The following is a 26,176-nucleotide window of genomic DNA, read 5'->3' as shown; positions in this document are numbered from 1 at the left end:
AAAATAACTTAAGCAACAAAAACCCTTTCATGACATACCAAACTGCTCAAATAGTGGCTGAAAGACTAAAAACTCACTACTTGCGCCAAAATATAAGAAGGTGGGGCGCTAATTAACCACACTCACACTATAATATAAGAAACAAATGCCAATTAAGTAAAATAAATAAATTCACATTAACCTTAATTTGAATATCAAACTACAGGCCTATGCTAATAATATTCAACCTATTTTAATGGCTGTGTCAGGCTGTCGTGAAACGGACTTGGGAGCAAATAAAAAATATATATAACATTTTAAAGCGGTGAGTAGGCTTACTGTCACATCTTAAAAGTATAACAAGTACTGTAGCCTAGAAGGCTTTAGTGCTTAAATCAGTCTCTGTAAGTTAATATTGCTATACAAACGTTTCCCCGCATCATTACAGCAAACATAAAAGCAGCCTATAAATTATTTTTATGTCTTCTACAGTACATGTATCTTCAGCTGGGAAGGATGCTGACCTTTCACCTGGGAACTGGTCTTTTAGGACCATTACTTAGTGTTTTAAAATATAGGACTGCCAACGATATCATTTACTTGCTTACAATCAATTACGTGAAAAATTTCCTGGCAACATTTTTTGTGTAACTTTTGTGAGCTGGAGAAAAATGATTACACATCTGAGTTTACAGCCTGCAGTAAGCAGTGTGTACCTAGCTGGACATCCGTGGTGAAGCGCAGCTTGTGGATCATACTGATCTTGAAGGACTTATAGTGGTGACTGCTCAACATGTCTTGGACTGTAGTGATGTCAATAGGAGGGTCTTCCTCTGAACTCTCCTCACCCCTGGAGCCTGAAGACAGCAATCAAAGAAAGCAATCAAAAAAACTAAAATCTTAACTTTAATCTTGATTTAAACCCATTATCTACATTTTATGAATAGAGTTGCACAAAATACAATCACAATCTCAATTCAGCCCTCATTTCTATTTGACAATTGTAACAAGACGGCCAGTCTGCTTTGTTCCCCTATAGGAAAGGGGGGGTTGAGTGTATCACCCACAGAGCAAACCGTCTGCTACACAAAAGGCTTGTCTACTCCTGAAGTGCTGGGTGAGGGAATCCCCCAAATTAACTAACTGTAACTGACTTTACTTTAAGCTATTAAAGTAACACTGTCAAGGAACTTAACCTCACACGAACTACAGGTTAAAATGGCCAGAAGCCATAAAACTGGTGCCTCCAACACACTTGCAATGTAAATCCTGACCTCGTCTTTTGGTTCACATCATAGTATTAAACTGATTAGATCGGCAGACATGGTCATAAAACTCTACAGGCATTGTGCTTTGAAGAGGACACTCCCAGGCTCTTCCATTCTACAGTCTCAAAATCTATTGTAACCAATTTGCAAATGTGAAATGTTTAAGGGATATTGTACAGAAAATCAATGTGTTATCAGATCATGCTTCTAGAATAAGAATTGAATGAACTAAGAATCCAAAAGTAACTAGAACTGCAAGCAGTTGTGATGTCCCAATGCCCGCCGTGCCTGACGACAAGGGAGCGGAGGCCGCGGGCCAGAGGAGCGATGAATTTGATTCCTGATGTAATGTGAAAATAGTATGTATTGAAATAACATTTTCCTGCACCTATTGTCCGTATAAAATGTTGCACATGGCATCGGGGGCCCATGGTGAATAAATGAGCAGAGTTCCATATTAAAGGGAATTGTGATAATGGAGATATAAAATTAATGTATGCCTATAGGAGTCATTTGATATCAATTAACAGCGCCACCTTGTGGCCAATTGACACCAAATTTCATACAGCCCCTCGGGAAGTAATGCTCCGTAAATGCGCCTTTCTAGTCTTTTCGACCACTCAAAGCGCTTTTACACTACATCTGCATTCACCATTCACACACATTCATACACTGAGCTTAAGTGCTCAAACGTCATACACTGGCGGAATAAATCGGGGTTCAGTACACGCAACCAGGGGGAGTCAGGGATTGAACCGCCGACCTTCCGATTAACGGCCAACCCGCTCTACCTCCTGAGCCACAGCCGGAATGCATGCCACATAACGCCCCCCACGCTATTTCAGCTTTGATTATAGTGCCACCTGAAGGCCGAATTGCACCAAATTCATCAGGGGCCCATGGGGATCCTTCTGGATCCGGACCCAGCTGTCGTCCTCTCTGGACCTACAGCCAATTTATTATTGAGAATTACTACCTCGTGACGGAGTGTTTCTATTTTAACCTGTGCAGCTTTTCTAGCATTTACTGTACTGGTTTAGCGGCCCAGGAAACTCACAGACCAATTGAAATGTTTTCCAATCGTCTCTTGTGATGCTGCTCAGCCAATCAAATCTGTGCATTCCAATATGCACTCTCATATATTTCCAATCCTAGCTGACAGGACAAGCTAGAGTTCACGCTTCTCACTGAACAAGAGAAAGTAGGGAAGTGGAAGCTATATAAGACGGAAAGAAAGAGAAGAGTAGGTATTAAAGCTGTTCATTTGTTAAGATGTGTTGTTTATTATACAATTGGTTGAGACTACCCTTCAATCACTTCAAGCTACACTTTTTATTTTATTTTTTTCTGAAATTAAGCACTTGATTTTAAGATGCCCATTTAAAGAACTTTTTTTTTCTTTAAATGCAGCCTTTAGTTTACTTAAATAGAAATTATTATTAGAGTATTTATTTATTATCCCTCCAGTTTGATCTGAAAACTGACAGTAAATGTTATTGAAATATTATTTGATTTGACAGTAAATTGTTGACTAAAAACCTATGTTGATACAACTATAGGTCATGGCACCAAATGATAACAAGTTAGTAGTTATGATGTTGTCCTCCGGTTGGCTCTGCCTCAACTGTCAATGATTTATAGAGTTTCCAGATAGCTTCATTTGTTGCTAAAGTAACCGTTAGATTGGTAACTGCTAACCGCTGCTAATTGTAGCTGTCATTTATTAGTTAGCTCAGTTTAGCAACAAGTAAGAAATTCCACACATCACAGAGTTTGAGTGGCCGGAAGACATAAGTGGGGTTAACTGGATAATATTGTCTCCTCAACAGCGTATTATAACAAAAGTTTTTGTACAAGTTATAAAGTTGTGGTTTTGTACAGTACAGTTGGGATTACTTACTGTTTTCTCTGACCAGGCAAAATTCCAGGGTGCTCTGGCTCTCCAGTGTCGAGTCCAGGTCTACTGAGACGTTTGGCTCCGTCTGCTTCTCTAGACGATACATGGGCCCTGTTGGAGAATGATGGAGTCAACATACTTTAGCTTTTCTTTTCTTGTTCAAATCTTAAAGTTGGGTGGGAGACAGCTCTTATCCTTGTTGATGCTGTAATAAATAACAAAAATAAATAAGAAATGTCATTAATGTAGGGCCCTATGATTTCTGCAATGTTGAAAACACCGATGGAATCATGGAACTACTACAGCAGTAACTAAAAAACCTTCCCAGATCTTGGGCTGCGAGATCCAATTGTCCCCCTTACTATGCCTACTGGGAGATACTAAACAAATGATCCTACCAAATATATACACAAATCCACTACACATTTTTCTAGCTGTCGCTAACAACGTGATCTTTCAAGACCGGAAATCCAAGAATCACTCAATGGATTAATTTACGTACATAACATATTTCATTAGAAACAGCTTACAAAACATGCAATAAATAAGCCTCTATGAAACCTGGGATCCATACTTAACCTTCTTTAACTCAAATCCACCAAGATTGAGGCCACGTGGATATCCACAGACCCCAGCTATAACATCCATTTCACACTCCAGACTGAACTGGCATATTCCCCCTCCTTCTCTGTTCCTATATTCTCTCTCTTCCCCCCCCCCCTTTTACTTTTCTGTCTCATATTTTATACTCATAACTATTATCATACTATTGTTCTACTAACAGAATCTAGTTACTTATATAACTGTTTAGTTACACGGGTATATATTACATACAGGGCTCCAGACTAACTTTTCTTACTAGGAACTCTATAGCCCCTAACTGAAAATTTTAGGGGCACAGGCAGAAAATTTTGGGCTGCATTTTCCCCATTTTAACAGTATTACTTATTGATGCTTCGGTAATTGAACCAGAAACTACAATGTGCTGTTTTATTTTAGTTACACTTTAATTTAGTTTACATTTTAATTGAATGAGGTTTAACAAATGCACATAAGATATACCTTTTTTAATCCCTGTGGGGGATATTCAGGTTGTGGCGATGCCATTTCATTTTTGTAACTGTCTCGGCATTTCTCATGTTTTTAGCTGCTGTTGTGCTTCATTAAGGTGTCGTGTTTAAACTGTGTGGTGCCAGTTGCATCAGCAAACTTGGTTTTCCCCACATGTAGTAGACCACATCTAGTGCAGTAGATACAGTTCATGGTGTTTTTGCTAAATCTAAGCCATGTAAACTCCCTCAGCCAGGGGCGGACTGGCACAATTATTCAGGCTGGAAATTTGAATCCATCCCAGGGCACCCTGTTCACGCAAACCACCAGACTGCTAATGTTGTAGACTAACCATATTTGTTGATGTAACAGGTACCAAACTAGGCATAGATGTGACTACTATGTTCATCTGAGAAGTTATCCACATTACAAAATACAAACATTTGTGAGTGACCATTAAAGTAGCCTATCTGAACAGAGATTTTATGGTAGGCTATGCTATGGCTATGGGTGTACCCTTAAATATCAGGAGACCTGATAGATATAGATGATGGCATGATGACAGATGTCATAATTGTTTACTTTGGCATTAGTCAGGCATGGAAAATTAACAAAACGCAGAACATATAGTGAGGTGCTGCGGGTGCCGGTACCTCAAGAAAATGTGATGTTATTTGTTTAAAAACTGTATATTCACATAGGTTTAGACTATTATCAATACAATGCGTCAATGCATCCTGGCTCTGGATAAATCTACATCTGTCTACTGCATATGTACAATCCACAACCTGGAGGAAGAAGTAGTATAAATGACTGTATTAGTATAATATTATAACATTAAATAAGAAGTATAATGTTCATTTAATAGTATACTGTTAGTAGGGCTACACTATTTGGAGAAAAAGTCATGTTGCAATTATTGTGGACAATATTGCGATTGCAATGCGATTATAATGGAACAGATGGTACTATGAGTCACCTTCAAAAACACTTTCAAATTCCATGACTTTGAACTCTGTGAATAAAACATTGCATTTAGGGCTGGGTAACAAGTTCAATACTTTTTAGGCACTGACCGAATTTCCCCAGTACCATTTATTATCAAAAAAATGTCTGGTCTTTCGGTACCAAATTTCGATACCTAAAGGTTCTTGTTAACGTCAATGAGCCAATAAGCATGCAGCATGCCTGATGTGCCCACATCTAAAAGTGATTGTAACTGGCTGTGGTGATGACGTGGAGAAAATCAAAAGTGTGGCTACATTGCACCAGGCTTGATGCAACAAATAAAATATTATATATATATATATTATTAAATATTTGCATAAGATCAAAATAGCAACATAAAATAAAAGACCGGCAACACGACAAATCTGGTGAAGCCCTGGACTGTGCATGGAATAAACTTAAGAGCACAAAGTTGCTTCGTCTTCAACTGCAAGAAGACAGAGCAGTCATCGTCTCGGCGCTCTACTGCCACCGAGCTTGCTTCAACATGACCACCATACTAACAGTGTTGAGCAGCAGCGTCGCTACAAGTAGCGCCGTTACTAGTTTAACTACATTTCTCAGTAGCTTGATGGTAGCGTTGCTGTTTTCTGAATCAAATCAAAGCTGTTTTATTGACCGAATAGCGTCAACACACGCTACATTTCCCCAAGCATTTCTGAAGGATCAGTAAGTGACGTCACCGACGGTGACATCACGCACCGATCCTTGGGCTGATGTCTGTGTCTTTGCTGCAGGGGAATAAAGACACGTGCGATTGAGTTTACTTTCTATTGTGATAGTTGTTGCCTGGCCACCTCTTCCTCTAGTGAGGAGGAAACTTTGTAGTGGCAGAAACTGATTTCTCTCTCTTTCTCGCCCATTGCCATGAACGTTTAGGTTTTTTAGGTTGCAATGTTGCCAGAGCACAAATTCACATATAAACAATAAAAAATATATAATTAACAATGAAATGACAATGAATGAAAGAGGAATAAAAACAACAAAAACACAATATAGGCCTATGTTAAAATGAAAATATGTCTTGCTTTTTGACAAGCAGAATCTTTCAAAGGAACAATTATTAAAATTACAAACAATATTAATTATAATAATGTGATAATTAAGTTACTTTATACAAACAACAATAGTTCTCAGTTTGTTAAGATTAAAATTGGTATCGAATAAAGTATCGTTCAGGAACCGGTATTGAAGTCGAGGTATCGTATTGATATCGAAAATCTTTGAACGATACCCAGCCCTAATTGCATTACCACTAATTAACCCACCACAGTTTTATTCTTAAGTTCAGAATCCATTCAACTTACCTATATATATATTTTTTTTTAAATAGTAGTTTTTAAATTGTTGCAGCTGGCAGGCTTCCTGCTTTTCAGAGGCACAAATATTTCTGGCAAAATAAAAGGTGGAGGTATCTGTTTTAACATCAACAGTTACTGGTGTAACAATGTGCTTCAACAGCACTGTTCTCCTGATCTGGAATCTTTAATCAGTAATTTTAACCATTCTACTCTCCCTTTGAGTTTGTCTCATTCACTGTGGTTGGTGGTTGGTTTCTAATTTATTAAGTACTAACAAAAAAAATTCATAACCACTCATGAACAAAAAAAACTGTAGGCTGTAGTTTTTACTCGCACATCGTAAATCATTTCTCTGGTTCGCACGCATCCATTTTAGGGGCAAATGCATGTGAAATACTCTGATGAGCAACGCATCATTTGTCCTGAACCCCTCGTGCTACTTTTCTTCTTCTTGTTGTTTTATTGGTGAGTGCCATTGACTTCCCTTCAGAGCTGTTCTACATAGTGACACCGGCTTTACCGGAGGGGAACGTTACAGCAGGTATAAATAAACGGGGGATTTACGTGGAGATACAGTACAGGCCAAAAGTTTGGACACACCTTCTCATTCAATGCGTTTTCTTTATTTTCATGACTATTTACATTGTAGATTCTCACTGAAGGCATCAAAACTATGAACGAACACATGTGGAATTATGTACTTTACAAAAAAGTGTGAAATAACTGAAAACACGTCTTATATTCTAGTTTCTTCAAAGTAGCCACCCTTTGCTCTGATTACTGCTTTGCACACTCTTGGCATTCTCTTGATGAGCTTCAAGTCACCTGAAATGGTTTTCCAACAGTCTTGAAGGAGTTCCCAGCGATGCTTAGCACTTGTTGGCCCTTTTGCCTTCACTCTGCGGTCCAGCTCACGCCAAACCAACTCGATTGGGTTCAGGTCCGGTGACTGTGGAGGCCAGGTCATCTGGCGCAGCACTCCATCACTCTCCTTCTTGGTCAAATAGCCCTTACACAGCCTGGAGGTGTGTTTGAGGTCATTGTCCTGTTGAAAAATAAATGATGGTCCAACGAAACGCAAACCGGATGGGATGGCATGTCGCTGCAGGATGCTGTGGTAGCCATGCTGGTTCAGTATGCCTTCAATTTTGAATAAATCCCCAACAGTGTCACCAGCAAAGCACCCCCACACCATCACACCTCCTCCTCCATGCTTCACAGAGGGAACCAGGCATGTAGAATCCACCCGTTCACCTTTTCTGCGTCGCACAAAGACACGGCGGTTGGAACCAAAGATCTCAAATTTGGACTCGTCAGACCAAAGCACAGATTTCCACTAGTCTAATGTCCATTCCTTGTGTTTCTTGGCCCAAACAAATCTCTTCTGCTTGTTGCCTCTCCTTAGCAGTGGTTTCCTAGCAGCTACTTGACCATGAAGGCCAACAGTTGTTCTAGAGATGGGTCTGCTGCTAGAACTCTGTGTGGCATTCAGCTGGTCTCTAATCTGAGCTGCTGTTAACCTGCGATTTCTGAGGCTGGTGACTCGGATGAACTTATCCTCAGCAGCAGAGGTGACTCTTGGTCTTCCTTTCCTGGAGCGGTCCTCATGTGAGCACTTGATGGTTTTTGCGACTGCACTTGGGGACACATTCAAAGTTTTCGCAATTTTCCGGACTGACTGACCTTCATTTGTTAAAGTAATGATGGCCACTCGTTTCCCTTTACTTAGCTGATTGGTTCTTGCCATAATATGATTTCTAACAGTTGTCCAATAGGGCTGTCGGCTGTGTATCAACCGGTCTTCTGCACAACACAACTGATGGTCCCAACCCCATTAATAAGGGAAAAATTTCCACTAATTAACCCTGACAAGGCACACCTGTGAAGTGAAAACCATTTCAGGTGACGACCTCATGAAGCTCATTGAGAGAACACCAAGGGTTTGCAGCGCTATCAAAAAAGCAAAGGGTGGCTACTTTGAGGAATCTAAAATACAAGACATGTTTTCAGTTATTTCACACTTTTTAGTTAAGTACATAATTCCACATGTGTTCATTCATAGTTTTGATGCCTTCAGTGAAAATCTACAATGTAAATAGTCATGAAAATAAAGAAAACGCACTGAATGAGAAGGTGTGTCAAAACTTTTGGCCTGTACTGTATGTTAACAGGAGAACACCGGGAGAGAACACTAAAATGCGGGAGAAGCCCAGGAAAGAGGAGGGTTGACAGGTATGCACATTATGGTGGTAGCTAGCTAGCTACATGCTAAAAACCCTCTAGGTGTGTGCAACACAACAAAAAAAAAACGCTGATCCGCTGTTAGCTACCATCAAAAAGCTATTATATGGCAATATCTTACTGACTACATTCACCCGCCAATGTGACGGGTAGCCTTCCAACATTTAGCCGCCAAACGGAAAATCTATCCACATCCGCGCTCGCTAAGAGTTAATTTCCACCCCTGTGCCCCGGTATTCCATAATACTTTGAAACCGCCCAAGCCTTTTCTGTAAGTTAATCACATGGATACTATGCCAGTAGAAAGACAGAAATCATTATTCCAACACAGCAAAAGTTGGACCTTGACTGAGAATGTGACAGAGAAGAGGAAGAATCTCAATAAATACGGTAAATACTAATACTAATCAATACTAATTTAAATGTAAATGAGACAATAGTGATCTCCTGGCTGTTTGTGTGAGGATTTACACACAACTGTGTGTTTGTGTGTGTGTATATCTAGAGGTTGGGAGGGTTGAGTGGCTTCACGTCCATTTTATACGTCTGCGTCGAGTCTACACCATAGATGAAGGTGTAGACTTTGTGCCGTTGTGAGCATTTTTACTTGTGTCTTGGTATCTGCATCACTCTGCAATTATACCAACAAAACCCTAGTTGGCGGTAGGATGTCTATGATCTACTGTGTTGAGTTTCTTCGTCTTTGTTGGTGTAGGCTACAATAAACAATGGTGACTGTAACTGAGCAGATCATGTTGGAGTTGGAGGTGATCGATGTTCAACAGTTACTTTTAGTGAAATTACTAAAAAGCAGAAACGGGAGAAGGTGTTGGAGGAGATGGTATGTATGACCCTTGAACCAGTTGAGGCAGAAGACAAGCCGCAAATGTGATGCTACCAAGCCGACCATGTAGTTACATTTTTGAGGAGGTGTGCGCCAGGTTACGGTGTAGGGTCTGCGGCTACGCGTAGGCTACAGCCCACCTATGGTGTAGATACGACGCTCAAGTATATGGCCTTTAGGTTGCCATGTTAGACTCACCTTCAGACAATGCTATAAAGAGGTAGAAAACAGTATTTTGATGAAAAATGCAACTTCAGTTTCATATATTGACAAGAGCCAGTTCAAACAAGAATAACTTTTTTATAAAATAAGTTTTTCTATGTAGTCCATGGTGTACAAGGGTGTACCTAAACACACAGTATGAATATGCTATATGAGAGAGAGCCAAACAAACTTAACACATTTAAACACAAAATGTATGTATTGATACATGGTTACATTAACTGGAGAAAGCAGTAAATAATCCAAATGTTATTACCTGAGCCTTTCTGTGAACCTTTTCTCTTCTTGAGTGCTTTCTGGAGAATTTCCTTCATTGTTACCTTCAGACTGTCCACAGGAATTAGAGAGAAACCATGAGCAGCATTTCTAAAATGGAAAAAAGTGGGAAAGGTTAACAATGCCACTGTAGATTTATCTCAATCATTCAGACTCAATAAAAATGTAGTAAACAACACTCAGCTGAAGACACCTGACTGTCCATCTTAATGGCTTCTTCAGTTCTGACTGAATAGACATATGGGCCTCTAGTTGCATAGCAAGTAGCAGTTATGGAAACCTGGTGTGTGTGTGTGTGTGTGTGTGTGTGTGTGTGTGTGTGTGTGTGTGTGTGTGTGTGTGTGAATTTTAAGCCCCCAAAATAGGATGTAAGCAAACACAGAACAAATCTTTGTAGCTACAGTGAAAATATATAATCCTATGTCTTGACCTCTTGTACAGGACTGAAACAATATACCTTATGCATATACAAACGCTCCACAAGTAGTCTAATAAAATGTTTCCATTTCATACAGAAAAACAATGTACAAGATGAGAGTACCATGAAACAGCAGGCCAAATTCTGGTAAATAATAAAAATTCAAAAAATACAGACAGTGTGCATGATGTGGATATTGGTTGAATATATTATTGGATATTGGATAACTGGTTAATTGAAATTATCAACAGACACACACAGCTGTGTGTTAATTTGTGCCACAGCCATGAAGGCCTGCAGTATATGACAGATTACTAGGACTGGGTGTTCTGCCTTCAAGTTTAGCGAATAAGTACAAAATAGAGTCCAACTGATTTATTGGCTGGTGATATGAGATAACTGCATTTAAATCGGCATCTGCGTTTATAACACCTGATTTATGACTATTAAAAAAGAAACAGAGACAGATCCTTCACTCATGTCATTAGTGTTGCATAGTTTGCCCACCAGAGGGAGCTCTACAGCTTCCCTGTAAACAACACTGCTGCACCACAAAAACCACAAAAGAAAACAATGGAGAGTGGCTGTGTTGGCAGTGAGTTGGTCATTTGGCATGTTCATTATATGAATTTAATTATAATAAAAAACAGCCCCAATCACTTCTCCTCTCCTGAAAACATTACTTGCTAATGTTAATCCTCCAATTTTTCTCTGCCCTCCAGGCTCACAGCAGTGTTTAGTGTGTTTAAGGCTATGCTGCTGACAAACATGATTGAAGATTTATTTCTGAAACAGTGTGTGGCAGTTCTTGTGAACAGTCCTATCATGTCTCTCTAGTTCATCATTTCTAAATATTTACATTGCTTACAGCATATAACACTGCCCGTTTAAAATGGCTAAATTAGCCACAAAGCTAATGCCAAATCAGTGGAGGAGCGCTAACGTTAATGAGTGGTTAAACTGTAGAGTTTAACTTGTTCTGAATATCTGCAAACTGTTTGTCTGTACTTGCAGTTGACGTGTCTGAAATGATTAAACCAGACCGGACCTATAAATAAATGTGAGCTCAACAAGTATCTAACACAGCTTATTGCCAGACAAAGTTATCCAGCTCCTCTTTCAAATGTTAAAGGTATTAGTTATACTGTAGTTGAGTGAAATCTCAAAGTTGCAGGTCCTCGTTGCAGACAGTCATGTAGTATTAGATGCACTGAACAGCAGGTCACTGCATCATAGACAGAATTAGAGCCATATGATGGTTGAGAAATGGCTTCTTGTAGCTTTGTTAAGAATTAAAGAGTGCTGGTAAAGGGATAAACTAGATGTGAATATGCTACATTGAAAGTAGTTATTATAGCAGATTATGTGTAAGGTAAAATACATGTTTATTCTCTCTCACTCTCTGTTTACAGACGGCTGAAAAAGTTGCACCTTCTAGCAGCAAAAATTTATTGATATGCAATTGTTTACATGTTAAGTTGTTGAGACTGTAATTTATTTTATTAATATTATCCATTTAGGAAAAGGTATTATAGCCCACATACAGAACAGCTTTCAGTATCAGCCTGTTCTAAGTGTAGTTTATACAAGAAAGAGGCCTATTATCCAAATAATTTTCAAAATCAATATCGGCTCATTAACTGGCTCTTTTTCACTTTAATATCGGCATCGGCCCCCAAAACCATATAGGCCAGGCTCTAGTTATAAACATGATTTTCTACAAAATCTTTTTTTCATTTAACAAAAGGAGCCAATAACTGCAAATGTCAAGTGCTTTGTACACATACCACCACATATAAAAACTCATATACTCCACATACTCCAGTCTAAAATTCTAAAATGGGCAAAATAATTTTTTTAATCAGGAACAATCTGATCAAAGAATAAGTGAAAAATAGTGATTGTGTTGCGTGGTGGATAATTCGAATCGCTGTGGAGAGTCCGGTCAGGACTCTGGGTTTGCCTTTACAGAGAGTGGCTCCAATAACCAGGCATCCTTTTATTTTCTCTTTAAGGTGAATACAGTACTATCTACTGGCAATGATGAGATTTGTAGTTTCTGAAACCATAAACAGAATACAAATAATACATCAATAAAAAGGTATACAGAAAATACTTACAATCATACAATATACCCTTTATCTATGTCACCCGTAATATCCTTATAAGCATAACATACACTTCTGTCCTTCCTATAATTTATATATAATTTTTTTAAAAGTATATTCTGACTACACAGTTCTAACATGCATACAGCATCCATGAACAGTGACACTGAACAATAAATACAATCTATAGACTTCTCATTCGAACAGAAATGGGCTGCTACACATTTAACACAGCTTAATACTGTCAACACTCAGTCTAATTATACATCTACTTAGTAAATGCAGCAGCAACAAAGCAGAAGAAACTTACGGTTTTATGGACGCACAAATCACTCTTGAACTGATAATATACCAAACTCTGGTGTTAAAGTTTCTCCCTGAGCTAGCTTTTCTCCATGCTGCAAACAATCTGGCCTCTCTCTCTTCGTGTTGCTGGGCAGAATAGAGCGTGTGCGCCCCCTACTGGCCAGTGATTGGCTACTCATTCCCTAAAGCCTTCCAGCAACAGAAGGCCTTTTTAACAATAAGTAAACAAGACCATTATCTCACCATACTTTCAATAATGACCTTAATACTTTGCCAGTTTATGATATGACATTTCAATAGGAAATGTGAAGTTGACGCCCGCTGTGTTGAATTTTGGGTAACTGACAACATTTTGTTTATGTCGCCATGTTTTTTTTATGCACACTATGTAGGACTCAAGAAATTCCACATCATATTGAGCTCCTGGAAGAAATCCATGCAACACGTCAAGAAATGGATAAGACCGCTAAGACACAGCAACAGCACCTCGAGGACAGAGCGGAAAAGGGTCAACTCTCCCTTGCCCACACTGTACTAAAGTATTGTGGATCATGGATCGGCCTCTACAGCAATCTGAAGAGCCAAAAGTAGGTGGAACAATAGTAAGAACAGCCATAACTACCTCAAGTGACTGCTGGTGATGGGTTTGTGTGTTTTTGTGTGTATATATAATTGTGTGTACTACTGTTTGTGCAATTCACCTGTGTGTGCCTTGTAATAAATACCAACTTTCACCGTTAAATAACAAGCTATCTCCACATTGAAAAGGTTTTAGACCAAATTTTTAAAAGTGTCACAATCAATCAGATGTGCTGGTGGCGTTCCACAGCATATCAGTCAAAAACTATTTTGGCCCATCCAAAATTTTAATCCCGATATGGGCTACAAAATTCAATCACAGCTGCCAAAAGGGCATAAGTGACACTTATGATGAACACACTACCAGATGAACTTTACACCTTTTATGCTCGCTCTGATCTCCTCAACAAAGAGTCAGCTGTAAAGTCTACTCCACCTCCAGAGGACCGGCCCCTGTCAGTATCCACAGCAGATGTGAGGAGAGTCCTGCTGAGAGTGAATATGAGCTGGGCCTCATAACAGTCCTGGCCATGTACTAATAACATGTGCCAATCAGCTAGTTGATGTTGTTACTGACATTTTCAACATCTCACTGTCTCAGGAGAGGGTTCAGCCACCATCACTGCAGTACCTAAAAAGTCTGCAGTGTCCGGTCTGAACGACTACCGCCCTGTGGCTCTCACCCCCGTTCTGATGAAGTGCTTTGAGAAACTGGTTCTTCAGTACATAATGAACAACATCCCAGCCAGCCTGGACCCTCAGCAGTTTGCTTTCAGAACCAACAGATCCATAGAGGACGCCATCTCCACTGCCCTCCACTCAGCCCTCACACACCTTGAGAAAAACAACACCTACATCAGAATGCTGTTTGTGGATTTCAGCTCAGCACTCAACACAATCTCCCCTGAAACTGATCAGCAAACTCTGCACTCTGGGTTTATATACACAACACTCTGCAACTAGATACTGGACTTCCTCACAAACAGACCCCAGTCAGTTCTTATTGGCGGACTCACCTCCTCCACTCCAGTGCTCAACACCAGAGCCCCCCAGGGCTGTGTGCTCAGCCCCCTCCTGTTCACACTGTACACCCCCGACCTGGAGAGAACTCTGTTGTGAAGTTTGCAGATGACACCACCATCAGCAGCCAGATTTCAAACAACAATGAGACTTCATATTGTATTCAATTCATAACCTTGCAGAGTGATGCACAGAGAACAACCTACTGCTCAACGTCAGCATAACTAAGCAGCTGATCATTGATTTTAGGAAAAAGGAGATAAAGACACACACTCCTGTCTACATCAGTGGAGCTGAGGTGGAGCAGGTGAACAGTTTCAGGTTCCTGGGAATCAGCATCACAGAGAAGCTGACATGGTCGTCTCACATCTCCACACTGGTGAACAAAGCTCAGAAACGACTGGATTTCTTGAGGAAGCTTAAGAAGGCCAAAGTCCCACACCAAGTTCTTGTCAGCTTTTACAGAGGAGCAATAGAAAGCACCCTGACTGGAAACATCGCTAACTGGCATGGGATGTGCACGGCCCAGGACCGGAGGGCTCTACTGAGCGCGATATCAGTGAGGTGTCTGCAGAGCCCAAAGGATACTAAAGGACAGTAGCCACCCAGCCACAGCCTGTTCACCCTGCTGCCTTCTGGGAAGAGACAGACAAGTATCTGCTGTTGTACCACCAGACTGTAGAGCAGCTTCTTCCCCTAGACTGTGAGACACTTTAAATTACTCCACCATGTATTAGTTTTATTAGTTTTATTCTATGGTTTTATTTCTATGAAATATTTATCCACCCATTAACTGTATATTAATTTTTTTGTTTTTGTGAGTAAAATGGAATTACAACTTCATCCTTTTTTACAATCCTGTGTTGTAAAATGATAGAGCAGTGAAGCTCTTTCATATCCAACACTGTAGTTGTGTTTGACTTCTCTGTCTTCTCTGCTCTTCCCAGGTACTGACTCCATCTTCTATGACATTGACAGTGACACCTCTCTGACAAGTCTAAATGACTGCTTCATGGCCACTCCAGATGTAGGCTCCTTGCAGGTTCTGGGAAGAGATACAGAAGTTTCTGCCGCCGTACCACCAGACTGCAGAGCAGCTTTTCCCCCAAGCTATCAGACTTTATACTCAAATTCATTCTTAGCACTGCTCCATTGTATATCATTTATTTTTGTTTACCATTTGTTTTTGTTTACCAGTGTTTTTTATATTAATGTATGATGTTTGCTAAGTAGCAGAAGGGAGTTACAAACTCAATTTCACTTTACAACCTGTAATGTGACAAATAAATCTACCTTGTAGGTAACACCACAAGTAGTATGGGGCAGGGAATTAAATCTGTCACGAACTAAAGGAGAACCACGAATGAGACTGCGATCTGAAACACCATCCTACCAGACAACCTCAACAGTTTCTGGCCCCTCATATCACATCATAACCTCTGTGGTTCTAGATATGGTGGATACCTTACAGTTTGCCTACTGGGTGGCTGTCACCATCCCCAACAGTGATGAAGCTCAGCATTACAAAATTTTGATTCTCTTGAACTCCTGGGGACATTTTACAATCTACCTTTCGGAGCTGGATCATGGTCGGGTGTCTCCTCTGAGACAAGATTGCTGGAAATACTGCCAAAGAAGATGTCCTGGAGACTCTATGGCTATTTCATTGTCATTCTACTGCTCACCTCTGTAGCCATGTCCATTACCCTCAGCAACGATAGCCGTATATGGGTTGTGTTTTTGAAAATTAAACACAAAATCCCTGTCACCAACATTATCAACTCATCTATACAAAAGCATATTTTCACAACAGTATGTTAGTCAGCCATCATATTACTGGTTATCTCTAATGCTGAAAAGTTGTAATCTAAATACTGGTATTACCACCCTTTACCAGTCCAAGTTTGACAAAGTGGTGTTTGTGGGTGCAGTCTTTCTTGATCTCCACAAAGCATTTGACACTGTCAACCATGATATTTCCTTTCAAAACTTTGTGATTAAATTTTTTCTTAAAGCTATAAATTCTTGGTATGTCAGAGTAAATATACAAATGTACGCTAACACCACCATCATTATCTACATTCATGTAAAAAGTGCAGAGGAAGTGGCAAATAAACTTACATCATTAATGGAGAAAGTGGTATATGGCTTAATCTCTCCTGCCTCAGCCTAAACGTGGAAAAAAATGGAAAAAAGACAGAACATCCAATCCTATCCTGGGTCCTTATTTTTAACCATTCCTTGCGCACAAAAAAGGCCAAAATGTATGTTAAAAAAATTTTGACGAGGAAATGTGCGTAAATTTTGACCCATGTTTAAGAACATTTTGGACAATGGAGAAACTGGCGACGCAGATGGTGAGGTGGTGAATTGAAGCCACACTGTATAATGATGTCGCTCACACATTTAATTTCACTTAATATGAAATGTTAATTATAAATCCACCATTACAATTTGAAAAGATATAAGCAACATCAAATCTATATTATATTTCATCAGCGCTGTCTCACCATCACATTCCCCACCCCCAGAGCGCAGAGGAGAGGGCCGGACTGTAACTGGGCGGTCACCTCGACTCCCCCGGCACATCTTCACCACCTGCACATGGATTGTGTAGATTAGCAAAGTCTGGAAATACAGCCAGCTCTCGCACAACTGCTCCACTCCATATTCTCATCATCAGTCCTAATATATAAGCGACATAATGTTCACTTGTCAAACCTTCATCTTCAAATGATGTGGGGGATATCACTGATTCATGCCATCAGTTTGGCAAGGTGTGAAGTAATCAGTCGGATTGCTGTAAACATAAATACTGCAGTGACGCTGCGTAATGCTGGCTGCACTGGCATTGCAGAGGACAACACCAGTGGAAGGATTAGGAGGGAACAACTGTTCAGGGACAACAAAGATTGCCTGGCCCATGATGATGACCGATTTAGACTGTCTGGAGCTGTGCTCTTGGATCTGTATGCTGAACTGGGTCCAGCAATAGACAGACCAAGCAGTCAGAAGTGCGCCACCCCGGTACAAATATAGGTAGGCTATAACCACTCCCGGGTTTCTGGCAGCCGGCTGTTAGCAGCAGGAATTGGCCAACATGTGTGTGTTTGACATGATCAACAATATCTAATTTTTACCTTTCTGCCTAAAGCCCCTTTTGGGATTAAGCCAATATCATTCTGTTAAACTCACTGAATTGTCTTTTGTTTGTGACCCGCTGCTGTGGTCATCAAACAATCTGCGCTTTCTAACCTCCACCTCACAAGCGCCTCCATTTCTGTGTCCGGAATAAATATTTGTCTTCCTCTTGGTTGTTGTTGCTGTGGTTCATGGTAAGCCAGCTCATTTATATAGTCCATATAAGGTATGTAGGGGGTGAGATATGTGGCTGATTCACATATGCATATGGTTCAATAGGGTTGTACTTAGTCTCTTAATTAATTATGGGTGTGTTTTGGGAGTAACATGCAATAAACCAATAACAGTGTCATCTCCCTTTCCCTTTAAAAGCCAGGTGCCCTTTTACCTTGGTGCATTTCTATTTAAATGGTGCATGAATAGTATATTATAAAAACCAAAACAAAATACAAATAAATAAGTGTGAGAGAGAGCTCATGTGGACGAGCCAGAGAGTGAGTGTGCGTATGGACTTAAGAGTCAACATGATCTAAAAACTTTCTTTGATCACGAAGCCTTATGTTACTCTTCAGCTCTGTGGTTTATATATGAAGTGTATCACACTGCAGACTGGTGTCACAAACACAGACAGAGGCTCCTCTCCTATGAATCTCCATTATAATAAACTATGATCATACATCATAGACATATCTGTCTTCCAGGTGATTTCTTTATTGTGTGTTGTATTGATGTATGAGTGTTTTCTGTATGGATTTACTATAATGATTAGAGAGGCTGCTGTCAGTGCTGTCAGAGTGTCGGGAGATTTAAATAATCAATGAAGTTATGCTGCTGTACCTTGTGCTTAAATGCGCAGTGTCTTTCTTAATGGGGAGATGATTCATCCTATTTCACCCTCCGCAACCCACCAGCTATTATTCAGAATGTTCATTTTAAATCACCAGACCCACCCGATCTGCAAATATAAATGTGATCTCGACATCACTGGAACCCACCTATTCATAGTTTTCAGACACGTGACATGCGCGGCACCCTGGAGGGCAAAACAACAGACCGAGATAGCGGCTCACACCGGGCTCCCTCTTAGCGACGCCACAAAAGCTGTTATTTTTTATTTGGATCACCTCTCAACTCAAGAAAAAGATAGATGATGGACACAAACTGCAAGTGTGGCACTTTCGATCCATATACAGCACCTAATGCCGTATTTCCACCGTTAGAAATCGCCAGGTCCCTGCCAGCGCTCGACTGCAGTAATGTTTACGTTTACCTTGTAGGGAATCCCTCACCTAACACAGCCCAGGCATGTCTCCTCGTCAATTAGTGCATCCCAAAGCACAACAACCATCCAGCATTTTGGCAACGCAAAAAGCAACAAACTCAAAGTAACACTGTATCACTTGCTTCCTGGTTGGCGGGCAGCGGAAAATAACGTCTTTTTTAACCTCCAAGGGACCGTTTTCCTTGGAATGTGACATCACGTGAAAACTATGAATTAATCTTAATACTACACCACCGACTGACAGGCCAGCGTGACCACCCTTAAGCCCCTGTACTCCACAAAAAAATCACCCACAGCTTGGCCCCACCTCTTTAAAGCAGGTCATTAAGTTCTGCTCTAAGAACAATAGCCAAGGACTTCAACTAAGAGCAACTGTTTCATCCCTTTAAGATCTACAAAATTTGCCTTTTCAGTCAGCCTTTTCCATTAAAGCCACAAACAAATAGAACTCTCTCTCAGCCCATTTCAGAACTACCCCAGATGTTAATTCTAAAAGGAGAATCATGAATGCAATCATCAATTTACTAATTAATCAAACAACCACAACACTAAATACCATACGCGTCCTCAGACTATGAACACAGTGAACAGTAATTTAATGCTTGTTGTGTGTAATGTGCATGATGTCTGTATTTTTGTACACCTGGGAACTGGGGATGAGCATTTGCTTCTAGCATTATCTCTATATAATGCATCAGATTGTATTGAAATATGTTTATTATAAGTGGTCCCTGTCAAATAAACTTGTAGATAAAAAAAACTGCCATTGCCTCATTGCACAACCTCGGGGGAGTCAAATTTGACCAGGGAATACCACAGATGCTATAAATGTGAATAAAAGTATCACAATTAAATGAAAGTAGTGATCATTAATTTTATTTGCAAAGAGCCTATGGAATCATCCGTGAAATTCTTTGGGCAATTAGATGAAAGAAACCCAGACTTCTTATTGATAACATTTGAAAATGGGTCAAATTTGACCTGTGAACAACAGGAAGGTTAACCCAAGTCGGCACCAATGGCTGTTACCACAAGCTTGGAAACCTTAAGAAACCCACCACATTCACATATTGACCCTCAGTGGGTCTTACTTACATTCTGACAAACAGCGACTGTCTGGAAGCGAGGCCAGGGGAGGAGTATTTTTCCACTAAGGCCAGAGTGCTGAAACCAAACTTGTGGATTGGCTCATTGGAGTCTAGTGGAGGGAAGTCCGTGTCCACTTCGCCATCATCCTCAGCAATGTGGAGGCAGTAGGCGTTCACATTCTCACTGTGGAGACATGTGACAGACAGAAGAAGAGTTTGTTACACAGAAACTGACATTAAATGAAACTGGTGTTGAAATGTGTTTGTACTCACTTGAGTTTGGGTTCTCGTCCCTCGCTTGTGTACTGCCAACATATGAGCCCAATGAGGTCGTGGACGCGGGCGTTGGCGATGGTCACCACTGTCATTGGATGTACTTTCTCCTGAGCCATCTGCATTGAGAGGTAGACGTCTATCTTTTTTGTAGCAGTTGTGCCAATGTGGCCCTAAAAGGTGAAGAGACCAAGAGCACATTATGCAGAGGGAAACCCCGATTACACGAAAAAAAAGGTATACAAAGTGACAACATAAGCTACCTAAAACTTTAGTTTTTTCTCTTAGGTGGGCTTTCTTACAGGATAAATCAACAGTTAATCATAGGATGATGCAAAACATTCCACAACATGACATAAGAAACAACCATTACATTAGGAAGATTCTCAGAGGGTAGAGTATACTGAAGTGTGCATAATGTGTGAATTATGTGTGAAGTGTGAATAATTGGTGGAGACGATAAAAGTGTAAAAATATACCTGCCGTCTAAATTACGGACTTCCTGTTGAGCAAACTCTCTTAAAAGAAACTCAATGAAACAGAACCAAATCTCATGAAAATCAAATCAGTTTTATCCCAACCATGGCATGTGTTGTTTGGGGGCACTATAGAGCCCCCTGACCACGTCCAAGCCCAATCACTGCCCAATTGTGTGTGTGCAAGTTTTCGAGCATCCTCAGCCATTCAAAAATGAGTAACAAAAGTAGAAAAATTATAATAATTAGGGCTGTCGAGCGAAAAAAAAGAAAAGAAAAGTTTTGTAATTAATTTATCAAATTAATCAAAATGAATTGCATATATATCAATATTTGCAGACAAAATCTTTTGTCCTGTGTCACCCACTGTAGCCGTCCTACGCTGTTTGAAGGGGGGAGGGATTTCATAGGGCATTAAATATGAGGTTTTGTATTGCTAACTCCTGTGATTGCTCATTAGACATGGGATTGTTCCTTCCACTTTTGAACATGCTGTGGTTCAGCCTCTTATTTAAAAACCCAATCTAGACCCTACAGATTTTAATAATTTTAGGAATGTTTTTAAATGATCTTAAATGACTCTGTCATATATTGGAGAAGGTCGTTCTTTCTCAACTCCCCTCATTTGTAACTAAAAACAATGTGCTAGATAACTTTCAGTCAGGTTTCAGGGTACATCACTGCACAGAAACAGCACTGCTTAAGGTACTGAATGATTTGTTGTTGTTTGGTGATACTGGAACCTTAGCACTGCTTTTGACACTGTTGATCATGACATCCTTCTGGATCACCTCCAGCAAAGGGTTGGTATCCAAGGGTGTTGCTCTACAGTGGTTTCAATGGGGCCAATTTTATTTTTTTTTGTATATGCTTCCCTTGGGCTCCATTCTCCGTAGACATAATATATTATACAACCGTTATACTGATGACACACATCTGTACCTACCACTGAAACCAGGTGATTAAAAGTCCTTGCAGTCCAATTTTAACTGTCTAAATCAGGGATCAGGAAAATAAGTCTGGCAGCGGGCCAAATTTTTTTCAAGCCGTTACATGGAGGGCCAGAACAAAGTCAAATTATTTCAAATCTCGGAATACTCGTGTGTACGTTTAGCACAATCAGTACTGTGCGGGACTCCCGTTAGGAAGGTTGTAAGATCAATTCCAATTCCAAATAACTGTGGATATTTTTTTCCCCCTCCATGTGCTGCAATGTGTGTGCATTCCGGCGTTTGATCCACATTCATAAACCTATGGACACTTATTTTCATTTTCTTGAGGAAATTCAGAGGAATCCAGTCACACTATTACTGACGGCTTTTTAAGAGGTGTGTCAAGCAAACCAGAGTCTCGAATGTCCGCTTTTATTTTGAAGGCACAATCAGTAACTGTAGCTGTCATGACTGAGATCTATTTCAGCACCAGCTGCTATCAATTTATTTATTTTTATTTTTCTGCTATCAAACCAATCTGGCCGCGGGCCTGATATTATTGCTGGCGGGCCGGCTCTGGCCCGAAGCTCACCTATTGCCGACCACTGGTCTAAATGATATTAAGCGTTGATGGCAATAAACATTTTCCAACTAAATGAGAATAAAACGTAATAGAAGAGAAGTAATATTATTTGTCAGTCCCAATTCAAAAAATCTGGGCCCCTTGTCCATAAATGTGCAACCCTTTGCTAGACATTTATGTGTTATCTTTGATTCGCCATTGAAATTCAACAAATAAATTCTGATGTTAAAGGCAGCTTTTTCCATTTAAGGACCACAGCAAAACTGAAATCCATTCTCTCTATTAAGGACTTGGAGAATGTCTTGCATGCTCTTGTATCCTCTTGAGAATTGGTTACTGCAATTGACCCTTCGCTAAGCCCCACCCCCCTTAGTTACTGATGCTAAGTCCGACAAACTGTCGGCGCTGCCACTGTCTATTACTGCAATCTCTGGAGAAATATAGTCAAATTTGTTGGAAAAAGCGATCTTAGAAAGAAGCAGACAGTTTTGCAATTGCATTATACATTTGAAGGTTGTATTCAGGCTGTCAAACTGAAACATAGAAGCTAAAGCTTACTGATCACACAGTACAAGTGAACCACCGCATCCCCTGACGACTGAGACAAAAGACAACAATATTAAGGATCAACACTGTTCCTGTACAGCTGGGTAGGCCTTTATCCATTATTACAATTGTTAAAAAGCAGGACAGCGTTTGACCATATCTTAGAAAAATACAGCCAAAAAAGCTAGAAAACGACTCTTTTTTCATGAGTCAACGGAGCGCAGCCATGAAAGTGTCGGACTTCAGTTAGACAGAGTCCTATACTGCGCTGTGATTGGCCAGCTGTGTATTCGGGGCGTGGCTTAGCGAAGGGTCAATTCCTTTTACTGTGGCATCTGTCACTTGTCATTATCACGGTTGCAGCTTGTTCAAAATGCAGCTACTAGATTGTTGACTGGTACAAGGAAGAGGAACCATATCCCCCCAATATTGCCTGCTTTTCACTGGTTACCAGTCAAATATAGAGTCAATTTTAAGGTGCTGTTAATTGTTTTTAAAGGCATTACATGGACATGCTCCATCTTATATTTCAGAACTCCTAACTTCACTGTTCTAGACCCCTCAGATCTAGTGTTAATTTTTGTCAGCCAATTTAAAATTGAGTCTTAGTCCTGAACAGTTCGTGATCGGGCCCTAATGAAAACCTTCTCAAATCACGTCTAGTGTTTCAAGTATGACCACTGACAGATAACAGGACAATGTAAGCTCAGTTTCTGCACCACAGTCCATTATAAACCACATAATAGGTGAAGTTTACAAAGGTGAGGATCAAGGCTCCTCTCCATCCATCCATCCATCGTCAACCGCTTATCCTACGTACAGGGTCGCGGGGTCAAGGCTCCTCTCGCTTTTCTTAATTAGATGAGCATGCAAATCTTACCAAAGTCTTTTTTAATTTCTTAAAATCCAACAGAAACACAAAGTAGTACTGACAGCCATAATTTCAGCTTGTAGTAAAACAGTGCAATATTTTTAAATGGGCATTTAGCATGTGAAAGGACAAATTACACATTTGTGTGCACAGTGGGAAGCAATATCCACAAAAACTAATTCTGAAAGGATTTATTATTGGTCACTTGACAGGCACACAGTCTTGTTATATATCACCGTTAGCAGTAAAAAGAAATACATGTTTTCCACCAGGGCAGTAAAATGTGAAGTTTAGCTGCTGATCTGAGCTTCCCTGCTTTAACCATTTTATAGCCAAACATTTTCATCAGCTGTTTGTCTCAGGAAGGTAACGGCATATTTCTGTCCACGTAACAAAGCCATAACAGCCGCTGGAGAAGAACTACATTAAATTACAATCCAACTACATATTTTTTCTACCAGCACAGTAAAGGTTTAGCTGTCTGATTTGAGCTTCCAGCTACCGTTTTATTACCAGTTAGTGATCAGCTGATTGTCTCACGAATGTAAACGACAAAGCCAAAACAGAGAGAGAAATTACATGAAATGAATCCATCTAGTCTACATATTTTACACCACAAGCCAAAGCCAGTGCAAGAGAATAAACCAATGCAACTAACCTTACATGATTTTTCTACCAGGGCAGTAAAAGTTTAGCTGGCTGATGCTTCCATGCTCTAAGCTAACGTTACGGTTTTATTGCCAATTAACGTTACTGATCAGCTGGTTGTCTCGCTAACGTAACCAGCAAAGCCAACCCACAGGCTGGAGAATAAGTAGGCGCCATGAAATGAATCCATATTTCACACCACTGACAGGGGAAACATGTCAGGGCTCTCTGTGATTATGTCCAGCTTCAAGCTAAAGCTATCAAACAACAGCTTTCATTTGCATCGCTAAAGTCTGACAAATTTAAGTTAAATAACTGTCCAGCAGAAAACTGACAACTTCAGCACCGCTTTGAAAACATCTGTCCCACATTATAGCCTTCCATCTGGGAAAATCCACAACATCTGTCATTTCTGCCATCAGCTGTCTGTATCTGTCCGGACTCGTCTGGCTTCATGGTATAAAGATCCACAGGCTGTCGGCTCTCATGCTAAATAACACGTGTGCTCGTTAATTTGTCCAAACGTCACTTCTCTTCTTACTTCTAATAAAGCAGAAGACTACTACTACTACTACTTTATTATTATTGTTGTTATTATTATTATTCCCTATTCTTCTTCTATGTATGTATTTAATGTAGTGACATGCGTCTACACTGCCGGAATTATAAAAGTAGAAGAAGAACGTCGTGATGACGAAACGCGCTCTGTAGTGCTATTTGTCCGTTGTGGGCCATGGTAAAAACATAACAACAAATAGCGACCTCCACAGCAGGGGGTGCCCGCGGTTATGTAGATATAAATGTCTCATTCTAAGGTAATAAAAACATAACAGTTCATTATGTAAGGTCTTTACATGCCACTGAAATAATACAAAACATAGTTATGGATCTTATATTGCATTTCTGTCAATAGAGCCTCGGAAATATTACACACTGAACCTTTAACTGTCTTGTTTTTTTAATCTTTTTGTTGTATGTCATTAATTGTTTGGCCTGTTTTAATTTATCTGGGTTAAAAAAAAAATTTCTTTCTACACTGTGTGCAAAATTATTAGGCAAGTTGTATTTTTGAGGATTAATTTTATTATTGAACAAATACCGTGCTCTCAGTCAATCCAAAATGTTAATAAACCCTCAATCCTGAATATTTAAGAAAGCAAAAGTGAGGTTTTGGCTTTCTTAGGAGAATATATGTGTGCACAATTATTAGGCAACTCTTAGTGTGCAGAAGTATTCCGCAGCAAAATGAAAATTTTCCCATCTCACTTTTTTTTTTTTTAAATAAACGACAGTTTATTTTAATCTGTTAAAGTGAGAATTACAGAAACAAACAACTCAGTTTACAAATAAACATTTCTGATATTTAAAAAAAAAGATCAGTGACCAATATAGCCACCCTTCATTTCAATAACAGTTATAAGCCTTCCATTCATGGAGTCTGTCAGTTTCTGTTGATGATCAACTTTTTGTGCAGCAGCCACCACAGCCTCCCATACACTGTTCAGAGAGGTGTACTGTTTTCCTTCACCGTAAATCTCCCGTTTAAGAAGGGCCCACAAGTTCTCAATAGGGTTTAAATCAGGTGACGAAGGGGGCCATGTCATAATTCTTTCATCTTTAAGGCCTTTACTGGCTAGCCACGCAGTGGAGTACTTCGATGCATGCGATGGAGCATTGTCCTGCATAAAAATCATGGACTTCTTGAAAGATGTAGACTTTTTCCTGTACCACTGCTTGAAGAAAGTATCTTCTAAAAACTGGCAGTAGGTTTGGGAGTTCATTTTGAGTCCATCTTCAACCCGAAAAGGTCCAACTAGCT

At 40.0% G+C, this 26,176-nt stretch overlaps 1 protein-coding gene across 1 annotated transcript in view; it reads right to left on the bottom strand.

Moving 5' to 3' along the window:
- mapkap1 (MAPK associated protein 1) overlaps window positions 1-20,470 on the bottom strand; it is a 29,371-nt gene extending 8,901 nt beyond the window's left edge. The window contains exons 1-5 of the mRNA XM_046067706.1: window positions 20,302-20,470; window positions 20,036-20,212; window positions 10,067-10,176; window positions 3,148-3,255; window positions 696-836 (exon numbers count right to left, since the gene is read on the bottom strand). Coding sequence (XP_045923662.1) covers window positions 696-836; window positions 3,148-3,255; window positions 10,067-10,176; window positions 20,036-20,212; window positions 20,302-20,426 — 661 coding nt within the window. The 5' untranslated portion in view covers window positions 20,427-20,470. The remainder of the gene's footprint in view (window positions 1-695; window positions 837-3,147; window positions 3,256-10,066; window positions 10,177-20,035; window positions 20,213-20,301) is intronic.
- Between the last annotated feature and the right edge of the window lie 5,706 nt (window positions 20,471-26,176).

The sequence above is a fragment of the Micropterus dolomieu genome, linkage group LG13, assembly GCF_021292245.1.
Source record: "Micropterus dolomieu isolate WLL.071019.BEF.003 ecotype Adirondacks linkage group LG13, ASM2129224v1, whole genome shotgun sequence".
NCBI classification, from domain to species: domain Eukaryota; kingdom Metazoa; phylum Chordata; class Actinopteri; order Centrarchiformes; family Centrarchidae; genus Micropterus; species Micropterus dolomieu.
This window is presented reverse-complemented; position numbering and strand designations above follow the sequence as displayed.